This window comes from Trachurus japonicus, chromosome 1, assembly GCF_045865225.1.
Source record: "Trachurus japonicus isolate A0001 chromosome 1, Traja_1.0".
In the NCBI taxonomy this organism is placed as follows: domain Eukaryota; kingdom Metazoa; phylum Chordata; class Actinopteri; order Carangiformes; family Carangidae; genus Trachurus; species Trachurus japonicus.
This window is the reverse complement of record NC_140907.1, coordinates 22,744,556-22,757,153: the sequence shown is the minus strand read 5'-3', so window position 1 is coordinate 22,757,153 and position 12,598 is coordinate 22,744,556. Positions and strand designations below refer to the sequence as shown.

General features: G+C 41.2%; 1 protein-coding gene across 6 annotated transcripts in view; it reads right to left on the bottom strand.

Moving 5' to 3' along the window:
• The window catches only part of npnta (nephronectin a), a 47,092-nt gene that overhangs the window by 29,099 nt on the left and 5,395 nt on the right, over positions 1-12,598 (bottom strand). For 3 of the 6 annotated variants that reach the window (XM_085780606.1, XM_085780619.1, XM_085780632.1), the window contains exons 2-3: positions 9,790-9,890; positions 3,633-3,683 (exon numbers count right to left, since the gene is read on the bottom strand). In XM_085780606.1, the coding sequence (XP_085636732.1) occupies positions 3,633-3,683; positions 9,790-9,890 (152 nt within the window). The remainder of the gene's footprint in view (positions 1-3,632; positions 3,684-9,789; positions 9,891-12,598) is intronic. The other 3 variants (XM_085780599.1, XM_085780612.1, XM_085780625.1) reach the window with 1 other exon arrangement.

Below are 12,598 nucleotides of genomic sequence, written 5' to 3'. Positions count from 1 at the left end.
CAGCACTGACTCTTGGGGAAGTTTTATTGCGCACACTGATATTAAATCATTTTAGGCTCTGTGAGATAAATGAGAAGTTTGACCTTTTACCACCGGGTAAAAGTTTTGATTTTTCTGAGTTTAAAATGCAGCAGCACTGATATTTTCCCTGGCGCAATCAGTCAATAAGACTTACCTTGACAAATAATATTTCCCCCTTTAGACTGAAGCTGAAACAATTAGAGAACCAAAATAGAAGATTATAATTAGTGCCTGTGTTAAGAGCTGCCCTGCACTTGGTACTCTGTGTGGGGATGGTGATATTTTGAGTGCGTACAGAGACATGGTAGTTGCAGGAGCTATACAGCTTGTGTTCAGTCTCAGCAAGCTGGAGGCTTGCCCTCCTTATCTGACTGTGCTTACTGCAGCTTGCTGCTAAGCATGTCTGAATCATGGGGCCTCAGCCAAGTGTTACTAATTTTCATTAAAAGCTTCATTAATTCTGTCATAATACAGTGCAATCAGAGGACTTAATTATCACTGTGGTGGAAGTGGAAGTACGTGTACGTGTATGTGTGTGTATGTGTGTTTTTGAGAGAGAGAGAGAGAGAGAGAGATGCTGGGGAAGAGTACTTTTCATATCGGCTAGTTTGCTGTATAGAGGTGTGATGGTGTGCAACGCTGCCTCCTGTTTCTTCGTGTGACCTTTGGCTGCTCAGCTCTACTACTTAACAGATTTTAGTTCAATTTGATGGCAATTTGGTTCATAGGGCAAAAGAAAAACAAATTAGTAGATGTTCAGACTGAAAATAGCTCTGCATTAAAAAAAAAAAAAAAAAAAAAAAAAAACTGCTAGAGGCTGTGTTGAGGTCTGGGTGGGAATATGAAAATAATCCAGGGAGTTTGATAAAATAAAGCCATGATTAATTCATAATAATTTTTTTAAAAGGCTTTCAAGCGGCACAGTGGTTTACATTACTGAAGAAGTCTGGTAAGCTTTTCCTTTGTCTTTGTCTTTCTTGCAGGGTAAAATGGTAGAATAGCAATATTCACATTACAAAGTCGTTTACAAGAAATGTGCTAAACACACAGCATTCATGTGGCTAACATGATGGTGCCAGATGACAATGGAGAAAAAGTTGGGGTAGATTAAAACTTTTTCTTGGTCTTTGACCCAGCATCTGTTATCTGGCGAGCTCTGCATCAGGACAACTACTGAGCCAACACAGTCCATCTTGGCATTTTAAAAGCACTTCATATTCTTGGTCCTCCACTTAAATTGTCACAAATTTCCATTGCTCCTGGTTTACGTAATCTATCAGTAGAGTCAACATCAATCTGAGTTCTCCCCCCTATTCTTATATTTCTGCAATACACTTCTGTTTACTGTGTATTCAATCCCAGTATTTACCACTTATGGATGAAGTCACGCTGTCATACTGAGTGGTCTATTTTAGATAAACTGCTGTAAACGTTTGACCACACGGTGCCTTTGCAACTCTGAGATGTGTTTATATTGCAGAACGTAATGTGATTGTGTGCGTCTCCACTGAATTGTGTGGCCTCAGTGGAGAAGTCAGAAGTGTTTTCTGTTTTAGAGTGACTTTCATGAATGAAATAGGATAAGAGCCATTTTAAAATTGACTGAGGGACGCATAATAGAGCTAAAGAAGAAAGAGTTGGATAATCTTCTCTACGTATGAAATACATACATTGAGAATTAGGTTACAATATCATTCATTGCAATTTCTATTCATACACATGCAGGGCTATCCGAGTGGAACAACTTTATCTCCTTTGGTTTCAGTCTGTAACACTACTCAAACTGAACTCGTGGGCAAAGGTATACGAGATGAATCCTTTAACTGGCGCAGATAACATCTCCAGACTTATTCCACTTTATTAGGCTATGTAATCAAATAGGAAGAGAGTTCTGTGAGCCCACTTGGTGATACGAGCCAGTGTGTTAAACCTCTGAGCAGTCAAAGTTCACAATTACTGATTAAAAATGACCCAATTTGGTGGAGGAAAAGGAGGTGCACTGTGCTTCTCTGGAAGGAGAAGAGGTGTGTTGGATTTGGTGTGGTTGGCTAATAAAAGGAAAGACGTTACTACTGATGTTGTTTGTATGATAGTAGCTGTCAAGTGGTGGTGCTCTTTGTTATTCCCCTACATGGAGGGGGGATCTGATTAGCAGGGATCAGAGGCAGCCCATCAACAGGCTTTGCCTCTGAGGGTATTTTTGAGCCTGTGGCCTGGCAGAGAGATCAGGAAAATGGCCAGCGTTCATTAACCACACAGCAAAGGACACAGAGGACTAAAAATGGCCGCACCAGCTGGAAGGCCAAACATAGCACGTATGACCCATGTTCCACCAATGCCATCAAAACATGCCGAGTGATGACACACTTTTGCTCTGGTTTACATCAGCCATTCCTCTGGACGGCACGACGGCTGGTAACCAACGCAGACTCTTTTGATTTATCGTCTATTTGTGGATGATCGCGACCACAAAGGAACATAGTATGGTTTTGATTGGTTCTCGTGCTGTGTTTGCCTTTTTATATTAGTGCAGTGCATTGCCTCATCAAAGTAAGATGAGAAAATCGGTACATAATTAAACACGAGTTGCATCAACTTGCAATCAACCAATTCTTCACCTAAGGCTGCTTGAAATGATCATTTCCTGATGGGTTGATTTTCTGACTATAATGTAAATTTTCCATTTGAAAACACCCAGAAATGGAGGTGACGTTTTGAAATTGCTTATTTGTCAGATCAACAGTCCCAAACCCGCAAAGTTTACAAAGACAGAGAAAAGCGGAAAGAGACAGAGAAAACCAGAAAAGTCTAATATTCAAGACATTGGACCCAGACCTTGGCGTTCTCGCTTGACAGAATGACAAATAATGCAATCAGAGTTACTCATCTTATTAAATGATCAATTAATCTACTAATGGGTGTCAACACACAGTGCAGGCTGTACAGATAACAGATCATCTAATGTCAGAGTAATTTGATCTTGCTGTTGCTTGTGTGGAGTGAAAATGTCATTGATCCAGCGACTAATGTCAGTGTGAATATTTTATTTACTTACATGATGAAGTATGATAGCAGTGACATTCTCAGCCTGACTAACTCAGTCAAGATTTCAGTGTCCTTATCTATGCAAAGCCTCTTCAGCTACTCTAAACAGTCAGATGCATGTACAAGGTGTGGCCATTAAATGATGAGCCTGGGCTTGTGTAAGCCGACCTAGCATTAGTCTCATTATTTAACAACCACACCTCGTGTTATTGATGTATTAATTAAAAAACATTATGGATTTCAGCTTTAAGGGTTTCATTAGTATTCCAAGGGGTTGAGAGGGGTGGGTGAATCTTAATAAGCCACTAAAGAACTTCAGCATAATTCATGTTAGACATGTCTGCAGGTGAAATCAGGTCTGCAGAGTGTAAGCTGTTTGCATAGATCTGAGGCGGAGGGAAGGTGATGGTTGCTTCCAAGGGGTGTGAGCGAGGTGTTAGAGGGTGTTGGGTGGGGGTTAGACTGGGCTTGGCTCTATAAATAAGTGAGTGAGCCCAGGATTCAGAGGATGTGCCCCCCAGCTATACATGTCTAGCAAGATTATTTCAAGAAAACGTGGAGCTAACCTTGGGGCTGGCACCTTATCCCGACTACTCTGTGAGTTAAGGCGAAGAGAGCTGCAAAACAAATAGCCAAACAAACAAAGGTTGCAGCCGCTGTTTAGTCTTTGAGAGAAAATGAAAAAAAATTAAACATGATGTTAGAGGGCAGAGGCTGGTCACTTTGACAAGCAAACATTCCTGGGGGGGGAAAAAAAGAAAAGAGAAATAAAACCCACACACAGACACACTCTCCCAGTCTGGAGGTCTGGAGTTCTGGAGTCGCACATATCCCCAGTTGCCTCTGGGTAACAGCTACAGTTTGAATGCATTCACAATTGAGTTCTGATAATTAAAATGATGTCTGACTGAAGCTACTGTCTCCAGGGATGTTCTCTTTTACTGGAAATGTTAACTTCATATTCCTTATCATTCACATCTAAATGGGAGCGAATAAAGCAGTCTCCCCTCCACAGACTGTGAAACAATAAAATTATAACTCTCTCTTTTAAATTACATCACCTCACCGTAGGATGAAAATACCATCATTATCATTCAATGAGATCACGGCCCTGGTTTCTTCCATATAAAAATAAAGGCTGTAGCGACCTGACTGTGAGCAGATTGCCTTTTCGCCGTGTGTTTGATTTTTAAATCGACACTGTTTCAAAGATGCCTTTAAAGTAGGAAGTGCGTCAAGCAATTCTGAACATGTGCCTTTTATTTCTGCATACGTTCCCTCTAATTCTTTCTTTTTTTACAAGAAACCCTTTCCATTTTGTGTTCACCTTATTACCTCAAAGAGATGAAAAGGCACACGGGCCTTTACAGCCCAGTGATCATGAAAGAAAGTTGGGGCAGACAAGGGAACTGCACAGACAATCGCGATGAAGTGAATTACTTAAACTGAGGTATCACTTTTCTGCTTTCATCTCTCACTTGTTAGCTCACATTACCAATTCAAAAGTCCTGCCTTAATCCTGTCCACTCCATTTGTAGAGACAAAGACTGCACTCAATCAAACTAAATCCTGCTCTCAATGGATTTGTAAAATCCACCAGGACCTCTGAGGAAATTATAATGTGTGAAGTATTTAATATGGAGGTGATATTCAAGCCTAGTTTCTTTTACATTGTAGAGAAGATCAATGCATTTCTTTCTACCAGAGCTGTTCTCATGCCTTTTGGGGAAATTCAGGTTAATCAAACTAGTTTCAAGTCCTTTGATAGCTGTCTGAGTCAGGTGACTGATCCCTATAAGAGCATTAGCAAATCAGCTGCAAGTCTCTATGGTCAGCTCTGATTGTTGACCATTAAAGGCAAACTATGAAAGTCTGGTTGCTTTTTCGCTGTAATGGTCGCTTTTTTTTCTTTTCTCTTTTTTTTATTATCTACGGAGCTCCCCCTACAGTTTCTGAGTGCATATTTTCACTGTCGTAAAAACTCACAGCCACATTTTTTTGTGGAGTGGAAATTTCAGTATCACATAATGCTTTTATGACACAACAACTTTTCTTTTCTCGTAAAAATAACTTTTTTGTGATAAGCTTGAGCTCGTTTTGGTGGATCAAATTGAAAATGCACATAAAAATGTTTCGTAGTCACATGTTTTTCGTTGGTGTGGGGTTTGAAAGATGTGAGCAAGAGTCTAGTGAAAAACACAGGTTGTGTTAAGGTTAGTGTAGGATCCTGGCTGACTAATGCTTGGAGTAAATGTCACAATACCTCACTGCTGCTGGTTGGATTTAGTGAAGGGTCAAAGCTAAATAAACGGATTATTCTTTCATGCAATTCAACAATTCCTGCGCATGGAAACTATGATATTTGGGGAAAATGCTGGTTATGGCAAACAGACAGCAGTTAGGCTTAGGTAACTCCACCACTGGGTTAATGTTAGGGCTGGATTGTGGTTTACATTTCACGCCTGCACCCAAATCCACCATCCTATCTGTCACACCGTTATTCTCCTCCTTGCTTAACATAGGCCATTGACACTCAGCATCCATGTGAGCTGAGGCGTTGAATTTCCCAATATGAAGTTGATTCAGAAGCATACTGGACTGTATAATTAGGATTTTATCAGCCAAATTTTGTTTTTCAAAACATCTTATCAGGATAAAATTAGCTTCAAATTGAAGTTGTTTTATTTACAACCTCACAAATGCAGCAAATAATCTTCTCCTTCCTGCTCTGGTGGACTGAGTGGATCGCTTCATGTGGTTTCTTCATCTACAGTGAAAGAAATGAAATGTATTTCAGTTACTGTAAACTGCACTGGAAATGGAAAATCTGAACAAATGTACAAATGCTCACAGTGGCAGTAAAATGATCATGATAGCAGCTGGTTAAAATAAGTAGCTTCAAGTGTGGCTCTGCCTGCCTGATGGCCTGTCAGAACATTATAAGTGGAACTTCAGTCTACTATAAATCTAAAGCTCCTCTCTCTCTCTCTCCCTCCATCTGCCTGATTTCCTCACTTGTCTCCCTCTTCCTCACCCCGACAGCAATCATCTCTGACTCCATCTTACCTCGAAACCATTTGCTTCACACCTTAGGATTTCTACTTTCTCCATTTAGTTCTTTCTTTCCTCTCCCCTTTGCTCTTATGGTTCTGGGACTTGTTTTTTCTTCTTTCTTTCTTTTAAAGAGCCAAGGTTGATCCATTTTTCATGCTTTGAAAAAAGTAGCACAAAACTATCGCTGAGCTCCATGGCTGAGAAAGCCACAATCCGATAGCTCCGATCTAATCTCTTCAAATCGCCACAAAAACCTACCAGGACCTGAAATCTGCGATGACTGCATCCTCTCAACACACACACATACACCTGCAGCCACACAGATTACACTCCCTCTCTTTCTTAAACCGTCCACCTGAGGTTTAAATCAGCGCCTTACTGACTTGATGGAATACTGATTGTAGGCTCAGGTAAATGGATGTGAGCTGCGCACACAGTCAGGAGCGTTTAAAAGCATTAAGACAAGCACTCACTCACTCACTCACAGTGATTTAACTCAAAGAACTGATATGGTTTTGGAGAGAAAAAAAAGAGTAACATGATGTGGCTAAACTCAAAATTAGCTGATGTTTTTGGCTGAACATACTGTAGGACATGTGGGACTCCAGAACAACAACGAGAACATGTTCACACACTGCTTTGTGGGTGGTTGAGTAATAAATAAAAGCCAAGTATGATGTGTTATCTCTTTCAAGTTCCAAGCCAAAACAATGATTGTCATACCCTGTGGAATCGTATCTATAGGCCATCGCATGTGCTCCAGCCATTTCCATTAATGTCTGGGTTTTAAACAGGGGGGAAATGATTTTCTTCTCTCATAAGCTTCTGTGATAATGAAGTCATCTTCATCAATCTTTTCCTTGCTCACAACCCTACAATCTATTCCACCTTGTACTATGAACATGGGAATCTGTCAAGGCAGACGGCCCAGTACAGATGCACTGGGAGGTATTGGGCACCGAGAAGCCTCATTCCTGCCAGGATTACTGCTGAGTCTGGACCCATTAACTAACAAACAGCATGAAATGATACAATTGAGCTGTCTCACTAAAACAGAGCTTTTGCTTGAATCATTCCAGGTCAGGTCATGTAGTTCAAGTGTCAAGGCCTTTTCAAAAGGAGTTTTTTTTTTTTTTTCAAGAAGGCCAAAAAATACCCCCTCTAATTTATAACCATGAAATCAAACCCCCTCAAACCATGAGGCTAGGTCTGTCCCTTAAACCATTAGCATAAGTTGTTTTTCTGACTCCAAGTGTTTATGTCAGAATAAAATTATCATATTTTCATGAGGCGAGAGGTGGATAAAAAGAAGATTTGTCTTGCAAAGACCTCGGGTTAATGTGGCTGAGCTAAAAGAAATACAAAACAGTGGAGCCATGAACTCGAGTAATACTGTTTGCAATCTTCAGAACAAACTAAGAAGTCGTGCAGTACACTCCAGCATGAGGTATAAAAAAAAAAGATGGAAAATAACTAGCCAGCAAAATTCTGCTCATCTTTTTGAGATGCAGCCGCACAGACCTTTGGACCCAATAAGCAGTGTGTGACACAAAATATATTTAAAAACACAATGAGTAAAACACAAGGTCAGTTACAGCATGGCATGATGAGCTTTCATACATAAAAACATAAATCAAAAGATGGTAATTTCTGCTAGGAAAAACACAAAATGAGTGGATTAATAAACATTTGAACAGGTTGTAATACGTGGCCACAACCAACATGCAAGGTTTGAACCATTTTAGGCCTTTCCCACGACAGGAACTTAACAATCTGAACCTGATTTTTTACAAACTTGTAAGATTTTGGTGCATTTGTTTCCACTGTGTGTTACAAAGCTAAGATATTTTGGATACACATCACAGAACAGGAGGAACTGCTTCGGATTGGTATTTGCCTTCAAATATGTGCATTGAGGGCAGATGTTGTCATTTGGGTGATTGCAGCTGTATGACAGAAAACAATGTAGGAAGAGTTCCTAATGATTGTCTTTCACTTTACAACAACAAAGATGGAGAAACTTGCAAGGGAAGCAGAAAACACGGGGAAGCAGAAAGCAAGACCGATAGATCCAATTGCGGAAGCTACAGTGCTGAGGAAATAAAACAAGCTTGTTCGAAAACCACTGAGAAGAGGTAAGAACGTCAGACTCCCTAGCTGGCACCAGAAGTTTATGTAATGTCAGAGGGATGTTGGATTTGAATCACTAAGACAGGACAGATGTTCTGACAGAATTCTAGTTGGACGTGAAAATCGTATCAATGCTCAGCATGTTGGCGTGAGACATTTGGATTTTGGTTGCAACAACTTAAAGCCAACAAAATATTCACGTCAGCTGGCATCTTTATTTTAATTTACGTTGACATTGGACTTTGTCCTGACATTTCTAGTCACCGGTACAGTAGTTGTCCTGTGTTGTGATGTGAGGATCATCTTAACCAATCATCTTGAACCGCAGCTCCTGCAGTCAGTCCCCGTGCAGTGAGAGCTGAGTATGCTGAATTTGGAAGTGGCATCCCCTCCTGATCAGTGGAAACAGCAGCACAACCAGCAGTTTGACATTTTAGGGACTGTGCTTATTAGCTTTCTTGCTGAGAGTTACGCAAGAGGATCGATACCAGTCACATACAGTATCTGTACACAAAATACGAAGCTACCTCTGACAGCCAATGAGATCAGCTTAACATACATATTGGAAACTGGAGGAAACAGCTACTGGCTCTGTCCACATGGATCGGCTGCTGGTGGTGGCTTCATATTTAACAGATGAGTGTGAAAGTGTTATTGATTTCCTCTTCGAACTCTCAGCGAGGTAGCAAATAATATTTCCTATTGCTTCAAGTTCCTGCTATGTTCCTGCAGTGGTGGAAAAAAGGCCAAGTTGTGCATTTACCCTGTTCTTGATTAAACCTCCACAGCGAAGCAGCAGCTATACCATCACAGGCACCAAGCCATGCAGGGGATGTGGCATTTGTGAGGCAACTGGCCAGATTTGAAATTCATGCTGGTATATTCACACCTCCCTGGGTAGCATTACAGGAGAGCAGAGGATCTTTACACAATGTAAATATGTTGAAAATGTGACGTGTTAATATTTCATACAGTTCATCTGACGCAGGCGCGTGGTGGTGCTATAAGAGGCAACGACAGGGCACATCCTCTGAATCCTCTAAATGGCATTGCTGAATATACACACACGAGGCGAGGCATGTACACCTGACAACGCCGTGGATTGTGTGCTCACCACTGTTTCTCTTTGCCTTGTTCTGTCGGCGTTAGCTGGCTTGTTTCTCGCACAGTGGCAATACATAATCAATCACGTATCTACCCTTGAATGTGTCCACCTGCAGCTACAGCCGCTCCCTCATTATGGCCACCCACAGTGTGAATATAAATGTCAGCTGGTCCTCCATTCAGCCAGCCATTATCATCAATCTCTCCTCAAAGATCGTCCCAGGAGCGATGCTCCATTAGCTGTATGTGCGTCTGTTGTTGACAACGTGCACGTCCATGTGTGTGTGTGCGTGCGTGCGCGTGTTTCCCCGAGCCTTTAGTGACTGTGCCAGCATCTCCTCGGTCTAATAGCATCTTTGACCCCAGCTAGAAACCTGGCAACCTTGTTAGCCCTGTTTTGCCCCCAGCAGAAGCAGCAGGCATGGTGACACTCACGCTGGCAGTGACCCCAGGAGCGGCGCGTCCATCCCCAGCAGCAGTCCACCCTGGCCCCGTATCGACACAGGCCGCTGGATGAGGCCATCTGCCGTGGCCACCTGTGAGGAGATGCCATAATTAGTTCACAGCCAATTAAAATGTCTTAATGAAAAAGCAGGGGTCTTTTCAATGTTGTTTGGAGAGAGGCTTCAAAGTTTTCACATTACTCAGTCCGTGTTTCTGCTGCAGATAGAAAAATACTTCTTGTTTTCTCTATTTGATGTTAGAGAATAGTGAAAATTTCTCATTTCACTTTCAGACAACCCAAGGCTGCAGGCAACATCTCTCAGTCTTGTGTTTTACCTGACTAACAGTGCAAAATGGAAAGATATTCAATTTACTATCATATCAGATAGAGAACGGCAGTCAGTTGTGTTTGATAAGCTGGTACCAGAAAATGTTTGTCATGCTTAAAATTTGAATGAAATGCTTCATTGATTTTACAACATTTTTGCTGATAAATCTATCAACCGATCATTTAATTCAGTGTCCTGAAAAAAACAGAAGCAATCAATAAGAACATAAAACTACGATTTTCTCAGGGTGTTGAAGTCTGACTGCTACAACTTCACAGCTTTACCATCAAACATCATCTTTGAAAAACAAAAATAGAACTGATAGAACATCACATCATGTTGGTTCATGCAATGTCAGTGTGGAGACCTGTGTTGAAAGCCTGTCAGACCCAATTTGAAGTTAGACTTCAGCACTGACACTCATGATCTTAAAACCACATTACAGCTACGTTAATTATAAGGTTTGTGAGGCAAAATAGAAGCCATGCGCTGCCTGGTTCCCTTGAAAATACAGTAGGCTATACTGTATTTTCAAGTATTTCTTCTTTGTTTTTTATCTCCACTCCATTTATTACATCAACACACATCCAAGTACATATTTGTATGTTTAAAGAACCCATCACACAATTTCATGAAGGTGGGTGATAATCTCCTCCCTGCTACAGAGGGAACAACTAGTCATTAGTTTTGATACAGATATAGTTCCTTTTTTCCCAAAAAACTGAAATTCCTCTAAGAGAAATTACAGCTGGATGTTTTTGTTACACCATGTTCCATTCTGCTCAGAGCAAGAAATAGCTTCTTGGCAGACTGTGAGTGTGGATTACCTTTTTATCTGTACCAAGGCTCACCACATATTTATGGAGAGAATAGGGTGAAGGAATGAGTCCATTTAAGGATACTGATGAAAATCCTGGTCGAATACTCTTGAGAGCCCGGCTCTGAGATGTTACCTAAAATCTAGCAAATAATAAATTATTCTGAACATCAAGTTTTCCTATTGTACAATAAAGGAGCCTATCTGTCTCTTTAAGTGCTGAGTACTATTCCATTGTCGTTGTAAGAAGTCTGGAGCACATGAGTGTTTTGCAGAGATTATTTAATAATTCTAGTTCATAAAAACCGACTGCCTTGAACTGACTGTGCAGGTTTTAAGTTGCACAGAGGTGCTGTACACACTGTAATCCATTTAGAAAACAAAGGAGAGGTTCTCTTGACACACTTCCTTTACACAAAAGATGCCTTCTTCTTTTGTGTCTCAATGGGAGAGTGGGGTTGTTGCTCAGTATTCAAGGCACATCTTATGCTGCTATCCCTGCCTAGTTAGTGTCTCTATGCCAAGATGAGGAAATGCTAATGCTTGCCCCCGCTGCCAATCACCTCGCTGGAAAAAAAACAGATGGATGCTAAGCGAGAGTGGCAGATCCAGGGAAAATGTTTGTCTGCTGCCTGGCAAGCAAAGAAGGCAGTCAGGCAGGGAGGGAAGGGAAGGGAAGGGAAGGGAAGGGAAGGGAAGGGAAGGGAAGGGAAGGGAAGGGAAGGGAAGGGAAGGGAAGGGAAGGGAAGGGAAGGGAAGGGAAGGGAATGATAGGAAACAAACGAATGGAAACGAAACCAAATGAAATGAAAAGAAAGGAAAGGAAAAAGGTCAAATGCATAAGCATGGGCACCTGCTGTTCCTCCATACTCTACACTTGTTAGCTACATGAAGCAAAACAAGAGCCTCTCCGCATGTGGCAAAAGTCACTCCATTTGGAGGGTGGTGACAGCTCCCCGAACATCTGAAAAACCTCCTGTGACATTTTAGTGACATTTAAATCTGGTGACGAGAAGCTGATTTCATTCCGATCTTCTTGTACACGCTCTTGAATTTATTCATCAAGGTAAGCACAAGGTAATTATCATCTTCGAATACCAAGGCTTCATGTGGGAAGAGTCTATGCCGTCATGGTTGCACCTGCTCCTGCTCAGCCAAATGGTTTTGCATTCTTTCACAGACATTACAAAAATTATCGCCGCTCTCCAAGTGGCAAGCTTAACATGCAACTGCAGATGACATCATCTTTTTTTTATCATAGGAATGTGAGGGTTAAATAGAGAGCTCCATAACTGTAACACAACATACAGTAAGTCATAAGGTCTTATTTTTTTCGCCATTACACTCACAAATGAATGGCCTTGATGAAAAGCTCTTTTCACATGAAAGCCCAGTCATTAGTGCTAAGAAACCTGTCACTGATGCATTACTGTAACCCATCTCAGTAGGGATTTTTGAGACAGTTATTCAGTGGTGTTTAGCACCAGTCTTGTTCTTCAAGCTTATTGTCAAGAAATTGATTCCCCCCCCCCCTTTGTCCTACATTTAAAAAAGAAAAGAAAAGCAAACTGTGTGACAAACACTCTTATTGTTCTGTCATCTCTTCTTTTCAGCACCTTGAAGTATTTCAGATGCCACAGGTTGCTTTGAAAGT